Source organism: Mixophyes fleayi, chromosome 7, assembly GCF_038048845.1.
Source record: "Mixophyes fleayi isolate aMixFle1 chromosome 7, aMixFle1.hap1, whole genome shotgun sequence".
In the NCBI taxonomy this organism is placed as follows: domain Eukaryota; kingdom Metazoa; phylum Chordata; class Amphibia; order Anura; family Limnodynastidae; genus Mixophyes; species Mixophyes fleayi.
In genome coordinates, this window is record NC_134408.1 from 144,744,180 (window position 1) to 144,756,372 (window position 12,193).

The following is a 12,193-nucleotide window of genomic DNA, read 5'->3' on the forward strand; positions in this document are numbered from 1 at the left end:
CCATGTACTATGTTGCAGCTTTTTCTTATCGTTGTATTTTATTGCTGTAGGGAAACCGGAGTGGAAGGTGATCAGCTCCGGCATCACAGATTGTTACTTCAATGTCACAGAGTTACCAGCCAGTTCCGTGAGGTTCCGGGTCGCTTGTGTGAACAAAGCGGGTCAGAGTCCTTACAGCAATCCATCCAAGACTGTTGTCATAGATGGAGATGGTAAGGAGAACGGGGAGTGAGGCTGAGAGGGTTATATGTACAAATCACTGATTCCCTGAGTCACTTTTATTTCACACAGATGAGATCCTCAGTTAGTAGATGAAATAGAATCATAGAGAGATATTTTATTCTTGTATGTGATCTGACTGTAGAGACATATTGTGTTGATTGGGTGTGGGGTAATAATGATAAATGTATAAATCAATGTTGTCCCTGGTGCACTACATGTCCCAGCTTTGCCCAGGCTGCCATTAAGTGTTTGAGCATGCTGGCATTTGTAGTAACTACAAGCACTAGCATAGCTGCCAGGACATAATAGCACTTGGGGAACCACAAGTGCCAGCATGCCCTGGCACCCAGGTCCCGCTGAGATCTGTAGTGCACCAAGGAGAAATATAAGTAAGAGACAGACACCAGTGCGTGTATAATTAGGTTATCACATGCCGATCATTTGGTCGCTGTTTTAATGCAAAATTACATTTTACTTTCTGTGACCAGACATCGCAGTGAACTTGGAGGGGTATAGAGTGGCCAATTTACCTGTCCCAAGAGCCTATAAATTTGCATTAAACAAGCAGATGTTGACACAACCTCAGAGGCGGTCATCATCGGAGCATTTCTTTATTTTTAATGGACGCATTTTGTGTCATTTATGTTTCTTTCATAGCAGAAGCTCTGTCGTGCGCTCATAAACCAGTGTAAATAACAGATCAAAATGTAGATTTGTGATGGTTAAAGTAAATATACCCCCAGCACCCTACTGCACCATCCTGAGTTACTTCATACATAAGTGAGACACAAGAGAGCAGAATTTTATTATCTAAATAGGAGGGAGTCCAAGGGGGGGAATTCAATTGGCTGTGTTACTGCCTGCGCACTATTACCGATATTACGGTAATCGTGCACATAATTACTGTTAATACGGTAATTTCAACGCCGGCTTTTTGCTCGCAGCTCCCTGAAGTCTATGTTACAAGTACCGTATTAATAGTAATAGACTCAGCGCAGCGGTATGCTGGGGGGAATTGAATCCCCCCCCCCAAATGTCATAGTAGGTGTCGCTTTGTGGTGATTTAATGTTTTCTGCTCTTTTAATATAAATCAAAAGTAAAAATGTACAAACAGTTGCAGAAAGTAGTCGCATATAAAAATCCAGAATGAGGACTTGCTCTGACGGATGTTCATAGAGAATAAATAGACACATTTCTTTCATGTTCAGTTCCGTGTAATCTGATAGGAGAGACACTGTCACTCTGATGTCTTTTCTTCTCTCTGTAGACCACAAACCATCACCATATTTGGCTCAAGCTGCCCAGAAAACACGACCGGCGGTGCCAACAGTATCTGCGTTTGGACCACTTTCTCCTCGTGTCACTTCTGCTCCGACGGTGCCCCCTGCAGCTGTCACCACTTCCAAGTTGCCTCTATCAGTCGGATCTTCTATTGCTGCTACCCCTCCTGGTACAACCGCCCCTGCTGAAACGACACCTACACAGCCCGTTTGGAAAGGACCTCCCCCTGCCACTCCTCCAAGACGACACAGAGGTCTCGTTCCCACTCCACCCACAGAACACAGGCCCTTACCTCAAACCGCTGCTAAGGTTGAGCCCCTAAGTCAAGGTCCTTTCACAAACAGACTGCAATCTTCTGAGTCTCCAGTAGGTGGAGCTGTGAGTTCCCGTGTTTCTACAGTAACAGTGGCTGTGACTACTGGAAATTCTGTGTCCCGCTTAAGAGTTCCCCCCGCAGTCCCAGTACAGCAAGTAAAATATGCTCCTGAGCCAGCTGCAAAAACTATACCGGTCACACATGTGCAACAAGCAAAATCTCCTACCGAGTTACAGAAAACACCCTCAGTAACCTATGCGTCTCCGGTTAAAGTGTTCCCCATACAACAAGTGGCAAAGGTTCCAGTTCCTGAAGAGCCATCTAGCGAACCACTTCCAAAATCCCAAGAGAAACGCGTTCCGCCACCAGTGGCTCCTAAACCAGCTGCTGCTATGCCCTCAGTTCCAATCATGCTACACATTCCCCCCTTTAAATCCTCATCTCTTACTACATCTGTAAGCCCAACTTCCAATACTAAACCTTCTTTCCCCTCTCCTCCCATCAGCCCAGTATATAAGCCATCAACCCCAACATCCCCAACTTTCATGGTCACCTCCTTTATATCGATGCCACCGTCCTCACCAACCACAGAGGCTCCACAGCCGCCTCCTCCGGCACCAGTAGCCCAAACGGTGCCTACACGAGTTCTGGTGAAGAGTATCACCCCTGGCAAAGAGGCCAGGTATACCCCCGGGGGTAGAATTACTCCCTCAGGACGGGAAAGCACCACTCTTCGACAAGGAGTACCCCAGAAACCTTACACGTTTCTGGATGAGAAAGCAAGGTGAGTGTTCAGAACCTGCCATTATTTTAGGTAATTTTTAATATATAGTAGATCAAGATAAAGTTACATTAGTAAAGCAGGAACAAGTTAAGATTCAAGTTGGAAACAGGCTAAAACATAATTTGATCAAATAATGTGGATGTCACTTATCTTTCCTAGGCTGAAGGAACAACTTTGTCTCCACAAATAATAATTTATTAGTTTTATCATCTAGATTAATTGGGCCCATTTCAAGAATATAAACTATTTTTTAACCTTCACTAGATCTTTTTGTGAATGTTTATTTGTGAATATTTTCCTGTTCTCAGCTGTTCTTAAATATCCCCCAATAACACAAACTATAATGGTCATTTACGAATGTGCAAACATGCATTCCCGCATGGTATATGCTGGTTTGTGACTTTATGAGCCAATGCGCCTATTTATAAATCCGTGCATCACGATGGTGGCATCTGCAAACATATGCGTCTTGTGCCGGAATGAGATGGACAGATTGGGGATTTCAGACATTATTGTGGGCTAGGAGCGCTCATGCTGTGTGCTGCACCCTCATCCTAAAACAAGATTTAGTTTTTGGGGATGATACATTTAAATAAGTTTTAGAGGTGAAAATGACAGATTTACTGAGGGTACCATGGTTATCGAGAGGTCGCAGAGGTTCTCTTTCCCGTCAAAAGGGCTCAGAAGGTGTCAGTAATTGGGAGACACCCTATGCTTTGAATTGGGTCTTCTTTTGCGCCAACCAGGTGCATTTAAGGTGGGTATTCACAGTCAGTTGCGCATAATTATCTTTATAATAAAAAAAATTAAGCCCACAATTATTATACATGCAATAAATATATGCCTTTATTCTTGTGATTTATTTAATACATAAATGATGATCTAGTATATTTTAGAAGAGAAATGCTGAAATGAATGAAGACAGAGCTTTTTCTATAATACCCCAATACGCATTTTGATGTATCTGCAATCCAGCAAAGTAGACCCATCCCGAATTTACAGAGCCAGTTACCAATTCATCATGACAGCTCCCAGTCAGCAGACTGAAGTTGTAGAAATGCTGTAAGACCACATAAATATCTATTTAACACATCTCAAATCATTAATACACTTTGTTTAATTAAATACTGGTATTACGGTACTTTTATTTTGCGAGCTGAAATCCAGCTTACTATTACTGTAATACTGGTAATACTTTTTCCGTGGCGGAAACCGCAGACAACTGAATATGCCCCCCAGAGTTCAGTGACAAATTCCTGCTACTCTTTACAAGTGTGTAGTTAATATTTTGATATTGTTGTTCCTATTGTAGAACTATAGAATATATATTTAGTATATTGCTCTCTGCAGGGGTCGTTTCGGGGTGATCCGGGAGTGTAAGGAGAACGCAACGGGAAAGCACTTCATGGCAAAAATTGTCCCCTACGAGCAAGAAAATAAGCCGAACGTTCTGCAGGAGTACGAGGTCATGAAGTGCCTTCACCACCAGAGGATCCTGAGTCTGCACGAAGCGTATATCACACCTCGCTACCTCGTTCTCATCTCTGAGCAGTGCGCTGGAAGGGAGATCCTGTACTGTCTGGTAGAAAGGTACGAGGGGGTCCTAGGGATCGTGAATGAAGCGCAGTACATGTGTTTTCACACAAAACCAGTAATTGCTTCTTTGTTGCAGAGATAACACCATCAGTAAACACATATATAACGTGCTTATTATTATTCTTATCCTTTATTTGTAAGGCACCACAAGATTTCCGCAGCACCGTACAGAATGCAAACAGTAGACCGTACAGGGTAAAACAGTACAGAACAATAACAGGGGCAAACACAGGAGGGGGGTTTCCACACCACGCCGCCAGTGGGCGTGACCAGCATGCATGGGGACGTGGCTATAATTTTAGAGAGTACTTGGCTGCTCTCCAACTCTCCCTATCCTCATAATATACATGGGTAATGCTGCGTGCACTACTGTTAGGGGCACACAGCTCTCTTTTCGAGCAGAGCTGTGTGAAGTGTGGGCAGGGTCCTGACACCTCAATTATACAGTGTCCCAGGCTTGGAGAGGGGTTTCCAGGCACTAGGAAGCCTCCCTCGGTTTGCATATGAATAAACTCATAATACCAAAACTCCAAGAGCACCAAGCATAGCAAGTAGAGCCATGTTGGAGCAGAAGAATAAGTATAGAGACAGGAGGGAAGAGGACCCTGCTCAGAAGAGCTTACATACTAAAGGGGGGGGGACAGACAGCTGGCACAAGAGGAGTGAGTTACGGGGCAGGGGCAGAGAGAGGTGAGGAGACCAAGCATGGAGATGGTTAGGTGGATGGATGGCTGGTAGGCTTTGAGGAACGGATGAGTTTTTAGTGCACGGTTGATGGTGAAACACACAAGATTGAATCTCTGGCGCTAGTGAAATAAAACAAAACCTAAATTAATGGTATCAATCGCAGCACTTCATTAGGGGTAGTGTCATTCCCCTATAAACAGAGATAAACAAAAACAGAAAAGAAGAAATGCGCAGAAAGTACCTATAATATATAATATGTACAAAAAGATTTAATGAATAATTGACATAGTATCCAGATTATGCAGCCAATAAATAAATACCAATATCAACAACAGAGCTCTGTATAATATCAATATTAAAATATAGTGTTAATTGTCCACTGATAGTTAATATATAATTCTCGGATGTAAAAAATAGTCTTTAGACCTCAGTGAAGCCAATACTCCAGTATTTCCAATAAGGTATATTCCAATTCACCCTTCTTATATCGAGGGAAAGTAAACGTAGGAAAAGTGAATCACATCCACATACCTCCGATAATTCAACCGCCAACAGCGGATATGTAAGGAATAGAATCCGCAACACTCACCAGAACGATGAATAACAAGCCTCCTTACCGCAAAAGCGGCTCTTGTATGACTGACGTCCGTAAATGGTGCGCACCAACTTCTTAGTCCAGGAGGAAATCGGTGAGTGTGTTGATGGTTCCTTGGAACGATATGGAGAGATCACTGTAGTTAGGTCCTCACATCCAATAGTTTCAGTGGGCAAAGTTGCACAGCACTAGTGAGCAATAGCGACGCGTTTCGTCTGTCAAGCAGACTTTCTCAAGCACTGCTTGAGAAATACGGTTGAAGGTGCACAGATTAGGGGACAATCGGATTGAGCGTGGGAGGTCGTTCCAGTGGAGGGGCGCAGCCCGGGAGAAGTCTCAGATTCTGGAGTGGGATGAGGTGTTTAGAGTGGAGGAGAGGCCGATGGTCATTGTCATCTTACACGTGAATAAAACACATTGGGGGACTTCTATAAAATTTATTGCAAAGGAAAAAGCTGACGTTGACCATCACAGTGAATTATATATATATATATATATATATTCAAAAACTCACAAGAACAAATTGTTTGAATCTGATTGGTTGCTATGGACAATACCACTTTTTCTTTTGTGCGGTGTGTTATAAAATTTAGACTGTAAGCTCCAATGGGACAGGGACTGATGTAATGAGTAATAAATATTCTCTATGCAACGCTCCGTAATATGGTGGTGCGATATAAATAGACAATACTGATGATAATAATGAGCACATGTAGCACTTAGTACTAAGGCTCTAGATACGGCAGTAACCAGACTCTTGATACATTACACGTTCTCCGTGTCTCCAGGTTCCGTTACTCCGAGGACGATGTGGTCACCTATCTTCTACAGATCCTGCAGGGTTTGGAGTACCTTCATGAACAGAAGATCCTGCATCTCGACATTAAACCAGAGAACGTTATGGTGTCCTATATGAACACCGTCAAGATCATTGATTTTGGGAGCGCTCAGCCCTTCACCCCCCTCATCCTGCGCCAGCTGGGGAAACGCGTGGGGTCCCTGGAATACATGTGTACGTAGAACCCTCGGATTATTCTAAACCACTTACTATGGATTATTTAAACTTACCGTTACCTAGTAACAGCCATAAAACAATATAAAGTAACTGCTGAAACATAGACATTGTTACATTAAAATAATACTTGTCGCCCTCTTCTCCTTCCCCCCACTAATCATTATGTATCCTGTACATTGCCCACAGCTCCGGAGGTAATAAAAGGAGATCCTGTTGGACCGGGTGCCGATGTTTGGGGTTTAGGGGTATTGACTTATATCATGTAAGTAATATATATGATTTATTTTATTTATATTATATACTTTTTGCCTAAGATCCTTCTCTTGTTTATTCTTCTCATTATTACCAGTGAGAACTAATTTCCTCCGATGCAGCTCTCAATAAACCAATTATTTTACTTATATTAAAACCCATATTCTTTATAAAGTTTACACAGTGACGATACTGCTTGTTCCTACACCAGAATCTCATTGATTTATTCATAACTTCTGTGTAGGCTCAGCGGGCGATCTCCTTTCCATGAATTGGACCCTATGGAAACAGAAAACAAGATCCTAACAGGACGTTTTGACATTTTTAAGCTGTACTCCAACGCTTCCCAAAGTGCTTCTCTCTTCATTCGAAAGCTGCTGTCCATCTACCCCTGGTGAGTGCTGGACGTCAGCAAGTAAATACAATTCTGATCGTTCAAGTTTATATTTGCAGAAAGTTTTTTTTTTTGCCCTAGTGTGATAGCTTCTATATTATTATATCCAAATTAACCCCCATCTTTAAGGCTGCTTCTACCCTATTTGTCGAATCGTGTGATTTGTGATGTGGTAGCGGTATTAATGTTCTGTGTTATACGCCCATCAGTGGTAATCATCATCATCATGATCAACATTTATTTATATAGCGCCAGCAAATTACGTAGCGCTTAACAATTGGGAAAAAAACAGTAATAAAACAATACTGGGTAATACAGACAGACAGGGAGGTAAGTGGGCCCTGCTCTCAAGCCTACAGTCTATGGGACATTGGGAGTTTGAAACTCAAGGCCATGTGTTACATCATATTGCCCATTGGACCAGATAGAATGCAAAGGTAAAAAGTACTGAGTGGACTGTGTGTGTAGCAATGTTGGTCAGAGGGTTGTTGTCTTGTGATAGCTGTGTAGAGGGTGGTAATAACGTAACCTAGGTAGATTAAGAGGGTGGTTGAGGAATATTATAAGCTTATCTGAGTTGGGTTCTCAGAGAACATTGGAAGACTAGAGAAAAGTCTTACTGTGCGAGGGAGGGAATTCCACAAAGTGGGTGCAGCCCGAAAACAGTTCTGTAACCGAGAACGTGGGGATGTGATGAGAGTGGAAGAGAGACGTAGATCTTGTGCAGAACGGAGGTGTCAAGTTGGGAGATATTTTGAGACAAGTGAGGAGATGTATGTTGGTGCAATTTTGTTGATGGCCTTGTATGTTAGTAGAAGAATTTTAATTTGGAATTGGTGAAAAACAGGCAACCAATGTAGAGACTGACAGAGTGGATCAGGAGAGGAAGAACAATTTCCAAGGAAAATCAATCTAGCCGCTGCGTGCATAATAGATTGTAGGAGTTTGAGTCTGATTTTGGGAAGACCAGTAAGGAGGAAATGGCAATAGTCAATGCGGGAGATAAGTGCATGAATTAAGTAATATGCCACTAACATGCCCATTAATAGTACAATAGCACTGAGATACTCATTAGTAGCAAAATGCTACTAACATACCCATCAGGGACTAGCTGATAAAGGTAGGAGAGATGGTTGGCACTATGCCTATGTCACACCCCCAAATCGTCACCCTGGCGAGGTGATTGGCTCCTGTGTCTTTGAGAGTCATATAGAAAGTGGACTCATAGACAGGTGTATTAGAAGCTCTTCTCCTTGATTCGGCTCTTCCCCCTTTACTAAGACAAAACCTATGGGAATGTGTTGGGTTTCATTAATCTAGATGAAGGAATTAGTATAATTCATGTAAGTTTACTATTTATTCACAGGAGCCGTCCCTCCTTGCAAGAATGTTTCTCAAACCCTTGGCTTCAGGACGCCTATCTAATGAAGCTTCGACGGCAGACTCTGACCTTCACCACCAACCGCCTCAAGGAGTTCCTGGTCGAGCAACAAAGACGACGCTCGGACGCGGCCACCAAGCACAAAGTCCTTCTCCGCTCTTACCACGGTACACAGCCATCCGCTCCTGTCACACAGTGACCACGGTGAAAGAACTTGGAACAGTCAATATAGGTGGCCACGAAGCCAAAGGTGCTTTCCACTGGATCATGCGGGACGCCAGCAGTCCCAGAGAAGTTGGACTCACCAGAGACAAAAGTGTATATAGAGAGGACCCCACATCCCTGCCCCATGGGACAAGGGAGTCCTGGGCACATTGGTGGGCAACGTACCTCAATCACAGAAGCGGAAGAGTCCGGTGAAACTGAGGAAGAGAGAACCGTAAGAGAAGTGGGTGCATGATGCATGTAATAAACCCCCCATTTCCACCACCACGGAAGATCTACAAGCTGGTTAAATTCTTCCACTCTTGACCTCAGTTTGGTGAGACCTTTGGTGAAAATCGCTCTGCTGGCAAATGCTTCAGGGCTAAATAACCTGGATCGTTTTATGAAGCCCTTGGTTTACATATATATTCCCAGGAACTGGTGAGCGTTACTTCCTGGACGAATCATGACGAGTGGTCTTAACACTTCACAGTGGATTGTATTTAAGTAGTGTTTGTTTTTTTTTATTATTATTATTATTTTATTTAGAGTAATTAAATTTCCCTAGGTTGCTAACGAGGAGAACAGTTCGATATGGGCTGCCACAGATTTCTATTAATGGGAGAATATAGGTTATTAATTAATTCATGGTTGTAGCGGAGTCCTTAAATTAGATAATCAGATAGGAGATATTTGTTTACAAAATTAGAATATGTTCTTCAGAATCCGTAGGGCGAGCCTACAAACATCAGTTGGCAAAAACTTCCTAATGGAAGGGAGGCTGAAATTCATGGTCGGATGAGACCTGGGCAAACGGTGGGGATGGACATGTGGCTCAGGGTGATGGGAAGACGGGAAGGTTGCAGAGGTCTAATGTGAGTGGACTGGTGAATTCAGAGTTTCTTCATACACACTGGATGATTAGTACGAGAGAGAGAGAGGGAATCGGCAGAACAAACAGATTTCCCAGGCTCGGATGTTTGGCAAGAGCACTTGACCTTTGACATCCAATCATTTTCAGAATACTGCTCCCAACATCCTAATGTAACTAGACATTGGATAGCCATCGAAGGAGTAGTATTGTATGATCTGCTAGATCTTTGAGAGAACACTGGACATTCGTTGTACCCTATGTAGTCTTCTGCTTCACGTTACCGTTGGACATTTTGGAAGAACTGGAGCCGGGTCAAATTTATCTATTCTGTTCATTATTAAGTGTTGCTGATTTTTTATTTTATCCACATTTCGGTTAGTTCTGCCTCTTAGATTCCGTATCCACCTTAATTTCCCTGTTGTACCCTCACTATGTCCCCTCTCTTGTCCTACGTTTCTCTATCTTGCTGATCTCACCCCTTTGTGCCTCCAGTAAGGGGTCTGTATTCTGTTCTTTGTCATCACTGTCTGCTGAACTCTCTCTGTATAACGTAATAACGTCCAGCGCTTGAAGATCCAAGCCGGTCACACAAGAACGAGCCCATGGGGTTACACGCAATACTGGGACAAATGTCTGTATTATGAATGAAAACATGTATGTAGGGCGTCATGTTCGCATCAACTGGAAAGAGAATGTTGAACAATGATATTCTAAGTCATGAGAGTACAGGTGGCTGATCTCCCCATGCTCTGGGTCCTAAAGCCCTCAGCTGCTATAGAGTAACAGACGGAGAGAAGATGGGGGGGCGCTCCGGCAGATGGAGGAATTGATTCTGCTGATCCAGGACTATGGGGCTAATGGGTCTCCAGTTATTTTAACGCTGCCACTCACTTCAATTTGTACATTTGTTGAGGGGGCCTTGAGGTGCCCCCACCAAGCTGCTCCAGAGCTTCTTATTTATTCACTAAATCTGAATATATTACCTTTAATAGAATTTGTGTTGCTTTCCCGAGTTTGTAAATTTCCCCCTTTTTTGTGTGGAGAAGTTGAGAAAATAAAATATATTGATTGCACGGACCCTGACGTGTAATCTGTACTGATAGAGTCGCTGTGTGTCCTTCTGCCTTCTTCTTTTCCTGCATTCAGTACTCTACATTAATGTCACAGTGAGAGAACCTAATGTACTATTTCTAAGTTACCTTGTGTATTTGACCCTTCACATTCCAGACTCTTCTAATGTGTACACCTATCATTCAAAAACCTCTGTGGCGTTTACTGCAGTCCAAACCGGTTCTAGAATAGTTAGTATGAAATATATAGATTTACGGTTTTAATGGTGACTTATTTACTGTTGCAACACCATGGGGTAAATTTATCAAGCTGCGGATTTATCAAGCTGGAGATGTTGCCTATAGCAACCAATCAGATTCTAGCTGTCATTTTGTAGAACGTACGAAATAAATTATAACTAGAACCAGATTGGTTGCTATAAGCACCATCTAGACTTTTTCAAACCCGCAGCTTGATAATTTTACCCCCATGATTTGAAACAAAAAGGTTGCTGAAAAACATCTTAATTCTCAAACTGCAATGCCACCTTGTGGCTGATTGTTAGTAGTGCAATATGTTGCAATAAGTAGAAGGATGCTGCAAATTATAGGCAGCTAAATACCAGCAGAGTTGCAGGGGATGTTTGGCTAATGAAATACAATCTTAATAAGATTCATGATTATCTAATATACTTAAAAGTACAGAACCTCAACACTTCTTATATGTGCATGCACCCTGGCGCATTTCAGGCCAGCTTTGCGGATTATAAATAACTCCCTATAATTAGGGAGCACAACCACAGCACCAGAGATAAAGAGATTATTGTGTTGTTTTATGCTCCATTCAACACAGTTCGTACATGTTCTACCATATGACATTAATCGCTCAGAATGAATGTCGCCTTCTACATCTAACTTAGAACTAGGGTACAAAAAAGTTAATTCAACTATTAAAAAATAATTGTGTAACAAAGAAATCTGATACTTAGCAATTTTTTTTTTTTTTTTAAGAAACTGCTATTAACACTGAGATGATAGTTTGTGTAAGACGGTATATGAGAGGTACAAAATAGCATTTAGCGCTCACACATGCAGGCGAGAAGTCACTTTACTCTGGGTTTCACTCAGGGCTGTGGGAGTACCTATGTTCTTATCTGTAGGATTATTACAATATTCCTATAAAATACACTACTGTTAATGATCTTTAACTGTTATATCCAATAACCTTCGACAATATATCGGTGCTCTACAGCAGGGTTTCCCAAACCCAGTCCTCAGGGAGCACTAACACTGCAGCTTTTCCAGGTCACAAGTGAAATAATTCTACCACCTGTGGATCTGTTACAATGTGTCAGTCAGTAATGATTACACCTGTGCTCCAGCAAGGAGATATGGAAAATATGGACTGTTAGGGGGCCATGAGGACTGGATTTAGAAAACACTTCTCTACAGTTTGCCTAAGTTCCAATTAATGTAATTGCTTAACATTAAACTACCTCCTAGATCTGGCGTAATGTACACTATGACCCTCATTTACAAAAG

General features: G+C 42.3%; 1 protein-coding gene across 3 annotated transcripts in view; it reads left to right on the forward strand.

Moving 5' to 3' along the window:
- SPEG (striated muscle enriched protein kinase) overlaps nucleotides 1–10,709 on the forward strand; it is a 155,400-nt gene extending 144,691 nt beyond the window's left edge. For all 3 annotated transcript variants that reach the window (XM_075181011.1, XM_075181012.1, XM_075181013.1), the window contains 7 exons: nucleotides 51–212; nucleotides 1,491–2,604; nucleotides 3,955–4,194; nucleotides 6,271–6,494; nucleotides 6,684–6,759; nucleotides 6,994–7,143; nucleotides 8,510–10,709. In XM_075181011.1, the coding sequence (XP_075037112.1) occupies nucleotides 51–212; nucleotides 1,491–2,604; nucleotides 3,955–4,194; nucleotides 6,271–6,494; nucleotides 6,684–6,759; nucleotides 6,994–7,143; nucleotides 8,510–8,723 (2,180 nt within the window). In that variant the 3' untranslated portion in view covers nucleotides 8,724–10,709. The remainder of the gene's footprint in view (nucleotides 1–50; nucleotides 213–1,490; nucleotides 2,605–3,954; nucleotides 4,195–6,270; nucleotides 6,495–6,683; nucleotides 6,760–6,993; nucleotides 7,144–8,509) is intronic.
- The last annotated feature ends 1,484 nt before the right edge of the window (nucleotides 10,710–12,193 follow it).